Below are 13,670 nucleotides of genomic sequence, written 5' to 3'. Positions count from 1 at the left end.
TTTTGTATGATGAGTTTTTGCGGATTAAAAATCTTTGAACATATTGCGTGATCCGCCTAGCATGGCGGTTTGGACTATAGAACCAACAGTAAAACTATTAGGTTATTTCATATACTATAGATTTGTAGTCATAGTTTGGAAATTTAACTTATAAATGATTTAGTATATGAACTACAAAATATTACACATACTACAACACATTCTTAATATTCAAAAAAAAAAAAAATTGTATACACATAAAAATAACATACCATATAGGCATATACCTCTATTTAATTATAGAAAACAAAACTCAGTGTTTTAAAATTTTATATTTTATGTAATAGCAAATTTATTGTAATTAGGTTATAAAGTGTATAAAACGTAAGAAAAAAACATTCTAAACAAAATTATAAATTAATTAGATAAAATTTAATTAATTGGTAATTTGAAAACTAAATAAATTAAAAATTATTATTTAAAATATATTAATTTATAATTTAGTCCGCGGTGTACCGCGGGTAAAAATTTAGTAACGGTTTATATAGCATGACGGGCTATGCTCGACATTAATGTGAATTTAAAATATCATTAAAACTGCACCAAACTAACATTATTATATATAAAAAGAAAAAAAATACTTTAGAAATAAAACAACAAAAAAACAAACTATACAATTTTTTATATTTCTTAAGTATAATAAACAAATTTCCCATAAGTAAAAATAATTTAATAAATTAAGAACCATTGCTTATTTTACTATATATTATACTAATGTGGATTAATCAAAATTGAGAGTGTAAAATTTTGTATGTAAAAACCGAATATGATACCAAAACAAGACCAAACCAGTAACGTCAAATAAAAGATAATATTCTAACTATCCAATCAACACTTAAAGTATTTATAAATTAGAAAAAGAAAATATATTGCGATGTACCACGGGTTCAAACCTAGTTCTGACATATTTTTGCATCCTCACACTTATGATTGGACATCTAAAACATGAATTTTATGGGATTGGATATCTAAGGATGGTGGCTAGGCCATAATCGAGAAGATTAAGTATTGGCTATGATATTATATCAGTGTGGACCTAACTTACACAAAAAATTAGTTCAAGAGAAGAAGATTGCTACATACAATATACATTGTCCAAGAAATTTCATTTTTTTCCGATGTGGGTCTATTTTAAGACCTAACTCCATGTTTCAGCCTGGGAAAAGAACTAATTGACCAGCACTAACTTTCGGTCCAGGGAAATTATATTTGTAAGTCGAGAACATTCTTAATAAACAAAAGTGAAGTAAAACATACCAGATATCTTTTTAGATATTAAAAATAGCATGACATGTAATTAATTATAAACATGAGAGTCTTTTCTTTCAAACGTTATGGTGTTATTAAACAAATAACGAGTAACATATACGGCTGATATAACTGTTGGAAACAGATACGTATGTGGAAAAGATTTCTTGGCTGACAACGGTTGAATATAGAGCCTATCAAAAATGTATTTGATATATAATTGTATAAGAGAACTAAAAACTTTATTATTAAAGTTTTAAATTTAACTTTAAACTAAAACATGTTAACTAATGAAAAAAAATTATTTTAACAGGTTTATACACCACAAATATTCAGTAATACAATAAAGTATATATATATATATATATATCAAATTTAATATATTAATATTCGATAATATACAATACATGCTTTGTTTTAATATTTGTATTTTATTTTTTTGTTATTTTTTACTACTATTTAAAATAATTTTCGTGTTTGTGACCAACACGACTGTTGGCGCTTCAAACACCAACAACAATATTATTTTTCGAAATCTAACCATTACAAACGGCATAAAACAATATAAAGCATATACTGTGATTGTTGTCAAAAGTTAACAACCGGCCGCAAACGAAAGGGAAAAGGGTAAATTACAATCCCTACTATTTCGAAAGTGTAAATTTCTATCTAGACAACAGATCCGTGTGTTTTTCAACCTAAACCCTTACATAATTCAAATTTATTACCTAGACTTTTGAATCGTTACATGTATTCCTACATTGACTCAAACAGTTTTAGTCAACCGTTAAATGTTTTGATCAATTTGACACGTAAACGATAATGTGTCCATGTCATTGAGCTCAAAACCTTTTCCCGCAAACGTAACCTTTGTAGTGGATGCGTAACAACCAATGAATATGAAGTACTAAATCAATATAGTTAAGGACACTATGCCGTAAAATCTCAAGAGTTCACATTTTCACATGTTCAAGTTCTGTAGATTTAGATCTGCTCGATAAACTTTTACATAGTTATATATTGTCTATATAAATTTTGTTCATCGTTGATGTGGAGCATTAAGTTTTGAAGACATGGCTTCAAGTTTTCCTATATACGTTATTTCATCAAGCATTGTACGACCCGAAAACGTACACCACTCGGGTCGTGAAAAGATCCATCTAACTCCTCATGATCTCGACCTTCTCTATGTTTTCTATCCTCAAAGAGGTCTCCTCTTCCCCAAACACAACAAAGATAACCAAATCATCCCTCGATTAAAGGCATCTCTTTCGACCGCATTAGAGATATATTTCCCGTTGGCTGGTCGTCTCGTCAAAGTAAACAATCACGAAGACAACACGCTGTCGGTGTACATCGACTGTGACGGTTCAGGTGCCAAATTTGTCCATGCAAAAGCCGAATCTGTCTCCGTGAATGATGTCCTTCAGTCGTGTGGCTCTGTTCCTGATTTCATATCGCATTTTTTCCCTGCAAACAACGTCGAAAGCCATGACGCCCTTGTCTCGGAGCCCTTGCTTGCATTGCAAGTCACCGAGATGAAAAATGGAGTCTTCATCAGTTTTGGTTACAATCACTTGGTGGCCGATGGTTCTTCCTTCTGGAGTTTCTTCCACACTTGGTCCAAGATTTGTCTTAACGGTTCGGTTTCTAATATTAAGCCTCTTGTTCTAAAAAATTGGTTCCTTGACACGATCGATTACCCGGTACATATTCCGGTTTCGGAGATGAAGACGCCACCACGTTGTAAAACTACAACCAAAGAGAGAATTTTTCACTTCTCTAAAAATAAAATTCAAGATCTCAAAGAGAAAGCCAACAACGAAATTGGCACCATTTTTCCGAAAATCTCATCTCTTCAAGCGGTTGTGGCATATCTATGGCTATCAATCATCAGCCACAGTGGTCTCAACCGAGAAGAAGAAACACAATGCAAAGTAGCGGCGGATATGAGACAAAGGCTAAACCCTCCTCTCAAGAAAGAGTGCTTTGGGAATGTAATCGATCTCGCGACAGCTACAACAACTGTGGGAGAGATGCTGGATCATGGGCTAGGCTGGACTGCTTTGCAAATATGTCAAAAGGTGAGGTCAGTAACGAATGAGAGTTATAAAACTTCTGCAAAGAATTGGACTAGAAATGTTAAAATACCAAAAATAGGGGTTACAACTAGATTGGCTGATCATTCTTTGGTCGTCGCAAGCTCTCCACGGTTTGACGTGTATGATCATGATTTCGGCTGGGGAAAACCAATCGCGGCTCGAGCTGGACCGGGTAATGATATTGGTGGCTTGCTCGTAGTGTTTCCGGGAGTAGAAGAGGGGAGTATTGATGTTCATGCGACCTTAAGTTCTTCTTTATGGTCTGATGTACTTTTGAACCTATTGACCAAATGATATGATTGGTGAATAAGATAAATCTTGTTAATTTGACAAATTAAAGAACAAATTATTTTGAGCTTAAGTGAGAGTTGGTTAAGCTGGTTTAGAGTTGCATCAATTGGGGGATGGTACTTAAGTTTAATTACTTTTGTTAGACATCATTGGTTTAGAATCGACTTTTTACTGTATTAAACCAATGTCGTTGATTACGTTATTGAGTTCGACACATGTTGTAACTATATACTGTTTAAAAATACGGCGGCCGGATTAATTATACACGATTTAACGTGTAACATTATAATAGTCAAACGTAAAGACTAAAGAGGAATCAGACTAAAGACATACATTATATACTATTGCGCATAGGGCCACATATTGAGCCATTATTATTATATTAAAACATATTTACAAGTACTTCACAATGAAAAATGTATATTCCCACATCATTTCTTTAGTGACGCCAAAAGCAAAAGTGTACGGATAAAAATATTCATTGTCAAGTTTATTATGTAGTATATATCGTTGGTAGATATCCTTAATATGTTATTCTCTTACTACTTGGTTTCTCTATTTTTAATCTCAATGGGCAGAACTCTATATTCAACACCACAACTTTTAATATCCTCAATTTTGCATGGCTACCCACTTCAGAATAATGCTTGCGTGTACTAAAAATCGCAATCTATGGTATCAAGTAAGGTTGAACATTGGGTATACCGTATACTCATTAAAACACCATAGGATTTCGGAGTTACACTAAACTCTTCTAGTAAGGAGAGAAAATATTCCCGGTGTTGGTAAATCTACTGATTGAATCTCCGTCCATCGAAAAGAAGGTTTTGGAGGTCCTGACTCCAACCAAGATTTATGTTATGATATATAATATTAAAAATTAAGTGAAATAGGACATTGATTAGGCTAGATATATAATTATGGAACAATTACAGAAATAAGCATTTTTTTTAATTTTTTATAGAATAAGTCATCCAAAGTCGATATACCATCATACTCTCAAGCCCAAAAGAATCGTTCAAGACCAACTTTCCTTAGAGCAAACAATTCTGAACACGTCTGAGTCCTATCTCTTAACAAGGTCTCCTTTCCGTGGCTCGCGTAAAACATCATAATGTCCTACCAACCACATGTTCCCTCACTAGAATACCTCATGACCACACAAGAATCATCAAAGCCACAAGGGCTGCCACTAAGGCCAACAAATGTCCTAAACATGACCGTCACAAAGACTAAACAAATGACTAAACAAACCGCCACCAAGGCCAAACAAATGTCCTAAACAGGACCACCACCTAAGCCAAAAAATTGTCCTAATATGGACTGCCACCAAGGCCACACATCCCGAAGAACCGTCACGACGACCACACATTCCGGAAGACCGTCACCAAGACCACATATCCTGGAGGACCGTCACCAAGACCACACATCTCGAAGGACCGCCTAAACAGACCACACGTCCCAAAGGACCATCACAAAGACCATACATCCCGAAGGACCGAGTAAACAGGCCATACATCCCGAAGGACCACCTAAATAGGAAAAATTGGCTAAACAGCCCGCCACAAATGCCACACAATTGTCTAAAGAGCTCGCCACAAGACTACACAATGAATCAAAAGTCCATCACGAAGGCCACACTAGCGCCACCAAGGCCCACAACCATTACAAAGTGGATTACAAAACGTTTCTAGCATCCGACAGGAACACTCAACTGAACGGAGAAATCCACTCCAACTACATCCATCCAACCATCCACTTCTCTAGGCTCGATACCTTCCGAGAAGAATCTTGTACCGATCATCTATAACTGCTCCATCCTCCTAAGATATGATGGAAGCTTCTCAACATTTGCAGCCCTCGGCTGAACCCCTGCCACCAGCAGCACAAATGGAGCCCGCACTGGTACCACTCTTAGTAACCAGCTCCAATAGCAACACCAAACGATCATCGCGACCCTGGGCTCCACCTGCTGCAACCCCACACCTTGTTCCCAACACTCCCGACACTCTCACCGGCTAACCCTTCTAAGCCTTCCTGATACGCTTGCGACCCTCTGACGTGCCACCTCGTAGACGTCTGCACCACACACTCGTTGGCCTCGAGTACCTGCCTGAACCTGACCGCGACCATGCCCATGACTAACAACCCAACCACCTCTAACCTCTGCACTTCCAAGAACAAAGGTTAACAAAACAAACTAAACCGTAGACAAAGAACACAACATAATATGGACTCTCAATGAAGGCTGGAAGAGAATGTTCTAGGACCCATGCCATACACAATTGACTAAATCACATAATCAATCAAAGCATGCAACCCACAACATCAACACACAAAGTACACATCAAACTAGTACCTAAAACCGTAAGGGCTCTAATATCAAACTGAAACGATCCGACCTATATATATATATATATATGTTTAATACCATAACTAACTAGTAATCTCATACTCACTAACATCGTAACCCCAATCAACACAACAACGAAAATATATAAAAACATTAACCAGAAATATTCCAATTAATTCAATAACTAATAAACCAATAATCCATCCAACATAAAATAGTAATAAATCCTCCAACAAAGTCATTAAGCATTGAACCAGAAACCTAGCAACATCCAAATTTAGCAACCTAGCAGAAACCAAACATCAACCAATCGAGCCACTAGAACATCATCCTCTTAATTGCCTTAATTCCACAATCACACTTTAATTTACCTCCACCACAAACAACAATTGAGATGCATGAGTATTATCACAAATACTCAGTGAGGCAATCCTCCCATCTACTGGGCTATAAACACAAGCAATTGAGAATTCAATGTACAACAAACAACAAACAACACAATCAAACCAGGAAAAGCAAGTATCAGCCGTTGCTGAAGGTTGGTGTCGACCAAAACCCGCATGGTGTCGATTGACACTAGCAACCTGGTGTCGACCGACACCTGCTCGATATTCCTCGAAAACCTTAGTTGTGTCAACCGACACCTCCACATGGTGTCCACCGACACTCGTTAGAGCCCTCGCATTGGTGTCAGTTAACACCCTCCTAGTGTCAACCGACACTAATGTTGAGCATCGTTTTCATGTGATCTCCAGCATAGATCTCTGTCTCCAATCGCCTCTAATGCGGCCAAGGCTCACCCAGAGACCACAATAAGCCATTGGAAACACAAACAACCAGAAGCAACCAAGGAAAATCAATCAACTATAATACAGAAAACAAATAATTTTCAAGCTTAGATCAGCCATGGTCATGCACTCACCTCTTAAACAGGAAGTTTCTGACCAATAATCGACGAACCAACACCACAATAAGCTTCCAACACATTCCTAGAGCTAGATCATCACTCCACAAGAACAGATCTCTCAAACAATGGCCAAGAACTCTCTGAAAACTCTCAAATACTCACTGGAACTTCTCCTTCTTTCTTTCTCTCTGGAAACGACAAAACATGATGATCCCAAAGCCCTAGTCGAATTCCAGCCTTTAATACCTCGGTTTAGGATTTCTCCTAAATCAAACCACTCCAATTCGATGATTTAAAATAAACCTGAGCTAACCAAATATTGTTGTTTTGGTGTCGACCGACACCCTCTTTGGTGTCGATCAACACCTATACCCAAAACCATAAAATTGGTTTGCGGATATTACAAAAGACAAAAGAATACACAACATTACCCATGCATCAAGGGCTTAGTACAATTTCCAGTTCTACTAATTGTTTTGTTGATAAGCGATAAGATGATTGTTGTTCTCAGTTTACTCACCTAGCTTATTTAAATATTGTGTAGAAAATCGAAAGAACATAGCAATTATGCTTTGTTTCAACTAAAACAGGTGATGATTGTATACAGCAAGTAAATACAAATAGACATTATTATATTGGAATTCATTTTTTTCTGTTCTAAATAGGATTAATTATGGAATATAATTTAGGTTTTTGAGTACTTTTTATAGCCTTAAAATAAATCTAAGGTCATCTATAGATTCATTCTCTAGTAGGTTCTTGTCAAACTGATATCTATTTTTTGGTTGTGTTCGTCTCTGACGAAAATTACCGATATTTTTTTATTGAATCTCGCTTAATTTATGTTCTAAAGAAGCTCCACTATATAGATGTCAATATTTAATTCCCAAGATTTCATTTTCAGTGTAAAAAACATATATTCTCATGTAAGCACTTGCCATTCAGAGTATTTGTTCAGTTACGAGGAAAGTGTCCATACTATATAGTACTCGAAATGTAATCCTACTCTAGCTCTCTTTTTTTTCCGAACTGAAATCATGTATACATCCGTGTTAATGTCTGCAATTAGCAATAGCATGATATAGTTCGAAGGTCATCAGACCCCGCTCCCATCCATTAAGAAGTTAAAGCATGTGTTTTATGCCACATGTTATATTATATATTATAGTATTTATAGAATATAAATACCGGTCCTGAAAGTCATAGTATAACATTTCCAATTTCGTAGTCATAGAAATACACAACACATATTTTTGGAAGTCTATTGATTCACTTGTTTGAAGAGGAAACTTTGTGAGAAATGTGTGGGGTTGAATTTAGATGGGAGAAACAAAGCATCAATGATAGTTTTTTTTTATTTTCAACTTTTTGTATATGATGGTAAGTGATTATCATAATTCTGTGAAAAAATTGCAATTGATAACTATTATCTTATTAGTTTTAAATATTATGATAGGTGTTGATATACAAAATATATGAATATATCATTCTATTACAAAACCATCTTTCTTCAAACAACAACATTTGCCTTTATTTGGGCCTGAAAGAATGCACCAGAATGGATCTTCCCCGCTTTTGCATATGTTGTTGCAGTCTTCAACAGTTACACATTGACCTTCGAAGATGTTTTGCTGGAAAAGAAATATATGAATTAACTCATTTTTCTAAATATAAATTTTTTGATATGAAGAAATAGAGGTCGAAAATATAACCATTTGATTGAGGAAAAATGAGACAAATAAGTAATAGAAGAGAAGCAAGTTGAATTTTTTGTTCGCACATTATTATTGTATTTGTAGCTGTTTTTCTCTAAATTAATCTAAGTTTTGTTTTGTTTTTTGTTTTGTTTTGTTTTTCTGGTTTTAGAGCAAATGGTAATCTCCCTTTATATATACCATTTGAGATTGCAAGAAGTCAACATATTATATATCTTACAAAAGTCTTGCACAAATTAGGCCAGTTCTAATAGCTTAGTCAAAATTAAAATATAGAAATAAATAAATGTAAAATTATATTGAATAGCACATAAAAGGTCCTAAATTACTCTAATATATCTTGTTTACTAAACCAAAACATAAATCTGAAAAATGACTTTAAACCCTAAATATATACTTCCTCTGTTTCACAAAGAGTGTCATTTTGACCAACTACACACAAATTAAGAAAAAATTGAATTATACATATATGCCCCTATTTAATGAGTAATTTATAATTGAAATTCAATAAGAAAAGCTTTGGGTAAAGGGTAAATTAGAAAATTTGATGTTAAAAATCACATTGGAAATACAAAATGACAGTCTTTGTGAAACAAATAAAAACTCTCAAAATGACACTCTTTGTGAAACAGAGTAAGTATTTTTTATTTACAACTGATGTCATTAATAATTAAGAATAGGAAACTAAACAATAATCTGACCGGAATAGCTAGAGTAAGGAGTACAAATTGAGTGCAAATTTTCCTTCTTCCGCTTAGTTTGAGTTCTTGAAAGACATTCTGATTTTGATTCTTTGTTTTGCGGTTCTGTAATTGGAAAATGGTTTCACGGTTCTATACTTGGATCATTAAATATTAATGGATGTCTCTCTTTTAAAATTTGAGGTGATTGTGAAACCTTTAAAAAACTTTTAATATGGAAATTGTCTAGTGTCTAACATTTTAACAAAAAAAAACTCTATATACAGTAAAACCTCTATAAATTAATAAAGTCAGGACCATAAAATTTTATTAATTTATAGAAATTTTAATTTATTGATAAATTAATAATTATTAATTTATAGAGAAACTTTTCTAATTTGGTAAAAAACTATTTTTATAAAAACAATTACAATAAAAATAACAATTATCATGTTTTGAAAATAGCACTCAAAGATTTTTATATAGTAAAATATTAAAAATAAAATCTAACAAAAATTAATGTGTAGAAATATATATATATATTCAGATAATTTTATATAATTATTAATTTATACTATTGATGGGATCATATATTTACAAATAAGTTTCAAAAAAATTATTATTTTATTATATTATCGAATAGTGTCCATAATTACACTAGTCCCAATTTGGGACCAAAGAAATTTATTAATTTATAGAGATTATTAATTTACCGAGTATTAATTTATAGAGGTTCTACTGTATTATTACATCATAGAGGTAGAGAACATCAAGTTTTAAAGGTATGGCTAGCTCTAGCAGGTTTCCTATCTGTGTCTATTTGATATGATATGATTTGTTTCTGTTGGTGCGGGAATTAGCACCCCAAACATACCGATCTAAACTTTATTGAACCGGTTATCTAAACCGGGAGCTCAACCTTAATTTGGACTTCATCTCTGAAGGCCCAAAAGTACCGAGAAGCCCAATGCCGAGGTGACAAACCGACGTCTCAACTCGCCCTGCGGCTGACCTAGCAAGAAAGGAAGGACTTTCCTAATCAGCTCGGCCATAATTCGGAAAGTGAATATATTCAGTAGATCTTCGAAAACCTATAAATAGAGGGCAATCCTCTTATTGTAAGATCATCCAGCAATTAATACAAAAACCCTAATTCCTCTTTATTCTTGAGCAAAACCCTAACTTGTTTTTCAAGAGATTTCAAGTCCTCCTTGCTTGTTTACTTTGATCCGATTTCTTAGAGAGATAGTGCTATTGAATTTGTTTCCCCCTTAAAACAAATTCATTGTGTGAAACCCAGTTTCTACAATTGGCGCTGTCTGTGGGGACGCTAAGTTCTCACAGTCACTTCTCTTTTTAGATTCCTTCAAAAACAAGCAAGAATCAATACCATGTCTCCGGCCTCCAAAAATGGTGTAACCAACGCAGTTGCTCTGCAACAAGATCACCCAGTCACCGGAGCCACCGGCTTGCAAGACGTCGCTGCAAATCCAACTGGTAGCGCACCCACCGCACGTGTCTATGTCCGGACGGGCATCCGCCGCACCTCGGAGAACCCAGCAGACAACTCAACGGCACCCTCCGAGAGAGTAGAGGACGCCGAGGTACCCCACCACGGGACCCAGGAACCTGACAAAGTTCCAACAGTTGACAGATCAGTCGATAGACAAACTTCGTCCGCGCAAATCGCCTAACCTCCCCAGCTCGTATCCATGGACGACCTCCGTCACATGTTCGGAATGATCTCCAAGGATCTCTTTCAGGCGATCTCCGCAACAAACCAACGGTTGGACACGATGGAGCGCAGCGCTCCCCCGCCACTCCAGCAGAACGAGGTACCACCGCAGGAGGTTTGAAGGAATGATCCCCTAAACCGCCGCCTGTTTAGCGATCCGCCACCTTCGGTTTTCCAATTTCCAAGCCAGCGTGTACCATCGGTAATCGCCTTGGGAGTACAGCCCCACACCGGGCAGCCCTCTCACGGAGATCCGATCTCGCCTTCTTGTCCCGAGCTGGAGGAAATCCACCTCAAGATTAAGGCTATGGGGTCCCTCCTCCACCGAGCTGTGAGCTCGGCGCCAGAGATTGATAGGATGTTCGAGGCCACACAACGGAATCTATTTACCAAGCGCGTCTTGGAAACATACGTTCCAAATGTGAAGATAAGACTTCCAACCTACGATGGGACGAAGGATCCGATGCAGCACTTCACCTCGTTCATGGCTACTGTATCCAAGGCCAGATTCACCAAGGAGCAGAAGGACGCCGGTCAGTGTCAACTGTTCGTTGACAGTTTGATAGGAAATGCACTAACATGGTTCTCCCGGCTCCCTGCGGAAACAATCGACAGCTTCGCCCAGCTATCGACAGCTTCGCCCAGCTATCGACAGCTTTCTTACGAAATTATCGGGTCTTTATAGAATGCAACGTCTCCAGTGCCGAACTGTGGGAGATAGTCCAAGAGCCCGGCGAACCTCTGCGACAATACCTCACCCAATTCAAGGAAAAGTACGCCACCGTAACAGTCGCTGAGGACGTCGCGATCGCCGCCTTAAAAAAAGGACTCATTCCCGGCTCCAGACTGCATGTGGATCTCAATATCCGAGAAGCCAAGGACCTGGATGAAGCCCTTCATCGGGGGTCTCGTGTTGCTTACGTCGAAGAGGACGAGGAGAAACGGGCCACCAAGCCCCCTCCTCCACGCCCAGCTGCGTCAAAAGAAAAAAGCCGAGAAACCTATCAGGAGCCCCAGAAGCATCACGACCCAAGAGATCCCAAGCGCGGAGTGGTCAATGCAATATCCGAGGATGAAGGACAGAGTGCCGTCTCCCCCGACACACAGGAGGAACTCTACTGCAATTTCCATATGTTTGGCGGCCATTCGACGGCCGAATGCAAGCACCTGTCCAGTTACTTATTTGAGAAGTACCTATCCGGCGAAAAAAAAGCTGTCTATCAACCTAAAGCTTCCTGCAGCGGTCGCGGAGGCAGAGGTCGAGGAGGAAGATTCTGACGATCAAATCCTGGTCAAGGTCAGAAGGGCGTTAACCAATCAAGTAACGCACCAAGTGCTCCGCATCAGCCACCTCCCGTCGAGCAGCAAAATCCGGCGCCAGTGGAGGTCCTTCCAACACCGTCCAAGCAGAGCAAACAAGCAGCACCTCCGGGTCATATCTCTATGATCATTGGTCAGACCGATGAATGCACGGATTCTGTCCGAGCTCTGAAAAAGCGAGCGCGCCAAATTTGTAACGTTCAGGTGATTTCCGAAGAGGAGGCGCTAAGCAGTGATCCCATCACATTCACAACAGAAGACGCCAAGGGGATCCATCACCCTCATAACAACCCCCTAGTCGTAGAAGTCATGATGGGCGAGTTCGATGTAGAACGAGTCTTAGTGGATACTGGCAGCACGGTTAACGTTCTGTTCGTACAGACGTTGGAAAAAATAGGTGTCATACCGAAGCAAATCAAACCAGGAGCCAGAACGCTGACTGGGTATGATGGCGTAGCCAAAACATCGATGGGCGACGTGAAGTTGCAAGTCCAAACTGGTGGCGTAACACGTAAAACCAAGTTCGTGGTCATAGACGCCCCACCAATCTACAACGCCATCTTAGGTTCACCTTGGATCTACTCGATGCAGGCAATCTTTTCCACCTATCATCTCTGCGTTAAGTTCCCAACGGTTGCGGGAATTTATACGTTATACGGCGATCAAAAGATGGCCAGGACCTGTTCCGTTCTTGAGAAAAAGCAAAGGCGGAAGGACGACACGTAGCAATTACAGGGCGAGGACCACTTCGGTGACCCTCACAAGCCGGAGCGAGATCGGCTAAAAGCCACAGGATGCCGAATTATACAAGTCAACTTTGACGGAGCAAACCCCTCTCGAACGGTTGGAATTGGGGCCGAACTAAAGGATAGAATCAAAACCGAGCTGGTAGCATTTCTGAAATCGCGATCTTCGATGTTCACCTGGTCCACTAAAAACATGGTAGGCATTGATCCATCAGTCACCTGTCATAAGCTGAATGTCGACCCCACTTTCAAACCAGTTCGGCAGAAACGTTAGCATCTTGGCGTCGATCGAGCAAAGACGGTACAAGACGAAGTCGAGCGACTCCTGTAAGCTTATCAGATAATGGAAGTACAATACCCCGACTGGCTGGCAAATCCGGTGGTGGTCAAGAAAAAGAACGGCAAATGGCGAGTGTGTGTCTATTTCACCGACCTCAACAAGGCATGCCCTAAAGACTGTTTCCCGCCACCTCACATCGACCAACTCGTAGAGGCCACAGCAGGTAACCAGTTGCTCTCGTTCATGGACGCGTT

At 38.2% G+C, this 13,670-nt stretch overlaps 1 protein-coding gene, 1 long non-coding RNA gene and 1 pseudogene across 3 annotated transcripts; 2 read left to right on the top strand and 1 right to left on the bottom strand.

The window, feature by feature from the left end:
• The first annotated feature begins 2,241 nt into the window (after positions 1-2,241).
• On the top strand, positions 2,242-3,750 carry LOC104733042 (putative acetyltransferase At3g50280 pseudogene; annotated as a pseudogene). Its single transcript, XR_015574239.1, has one exon. The product of XR_015574239.1 is annotated as a putative acetyltransferase At3g50280 pseudogene (transcript).
• Positions 3,751-8,356: 4,606 nt separating this feature from the next.
• LOC109128164 (uncharacterized) lies at positions 8,357-8,798 on the bottom strand. The gene is made up of 2 exons (XR_015574142.1): positions 8,653-8,798; positions 8,357-8,571 (listed from the first exon to the last, which is right to left on the bottom strand). It is a non-coding gene; the product is annotated as an uncharacterized LOC109128164 (long non-coding RNA).
• Positions 8,799-11,047: 2,249 nt separating this feature from the next.
• On the top strand, positions 11,048-13,116 carry LOC104734091 (uncharacterized). Its single transcript, XM_087477232.1, has 4 exons — positions 11,048-11,185; positions 11,294-11,603; positions 11,756-12,244; positions 12,368-13,116. The coding sequence occupies exons 1-4, from the start codon at positions 11,048-11,050 to the stop codon at positions 13,114-13,116; spliced, it is 1,686 nt and encodes a 561-aa protein (XP_087333358.1).
• The last annotated feature ends 554 nt before the right edge of the window (positions 13,117-13,670 follow it).

Source organism: Camelina sativa, chromosome 12 (assembly GCF_030686135.1).
Source record: "Camelina sativa cultivar CO46 ecotype springtype chromosome 12, ASM3068613v1".
Classification (NCBI taxonomy): Eukaryota; Viridiplantae; Streptophyta; class Magnoliopsida; order Brassicales; family Brassicaceae; genus Camelina; species Camelina sativa.
The sequence above is the reverse complement of the archived record's forward strand: the minus strand, read 5'-3'. Positions and strand labels throughout refer to the sequence as shown.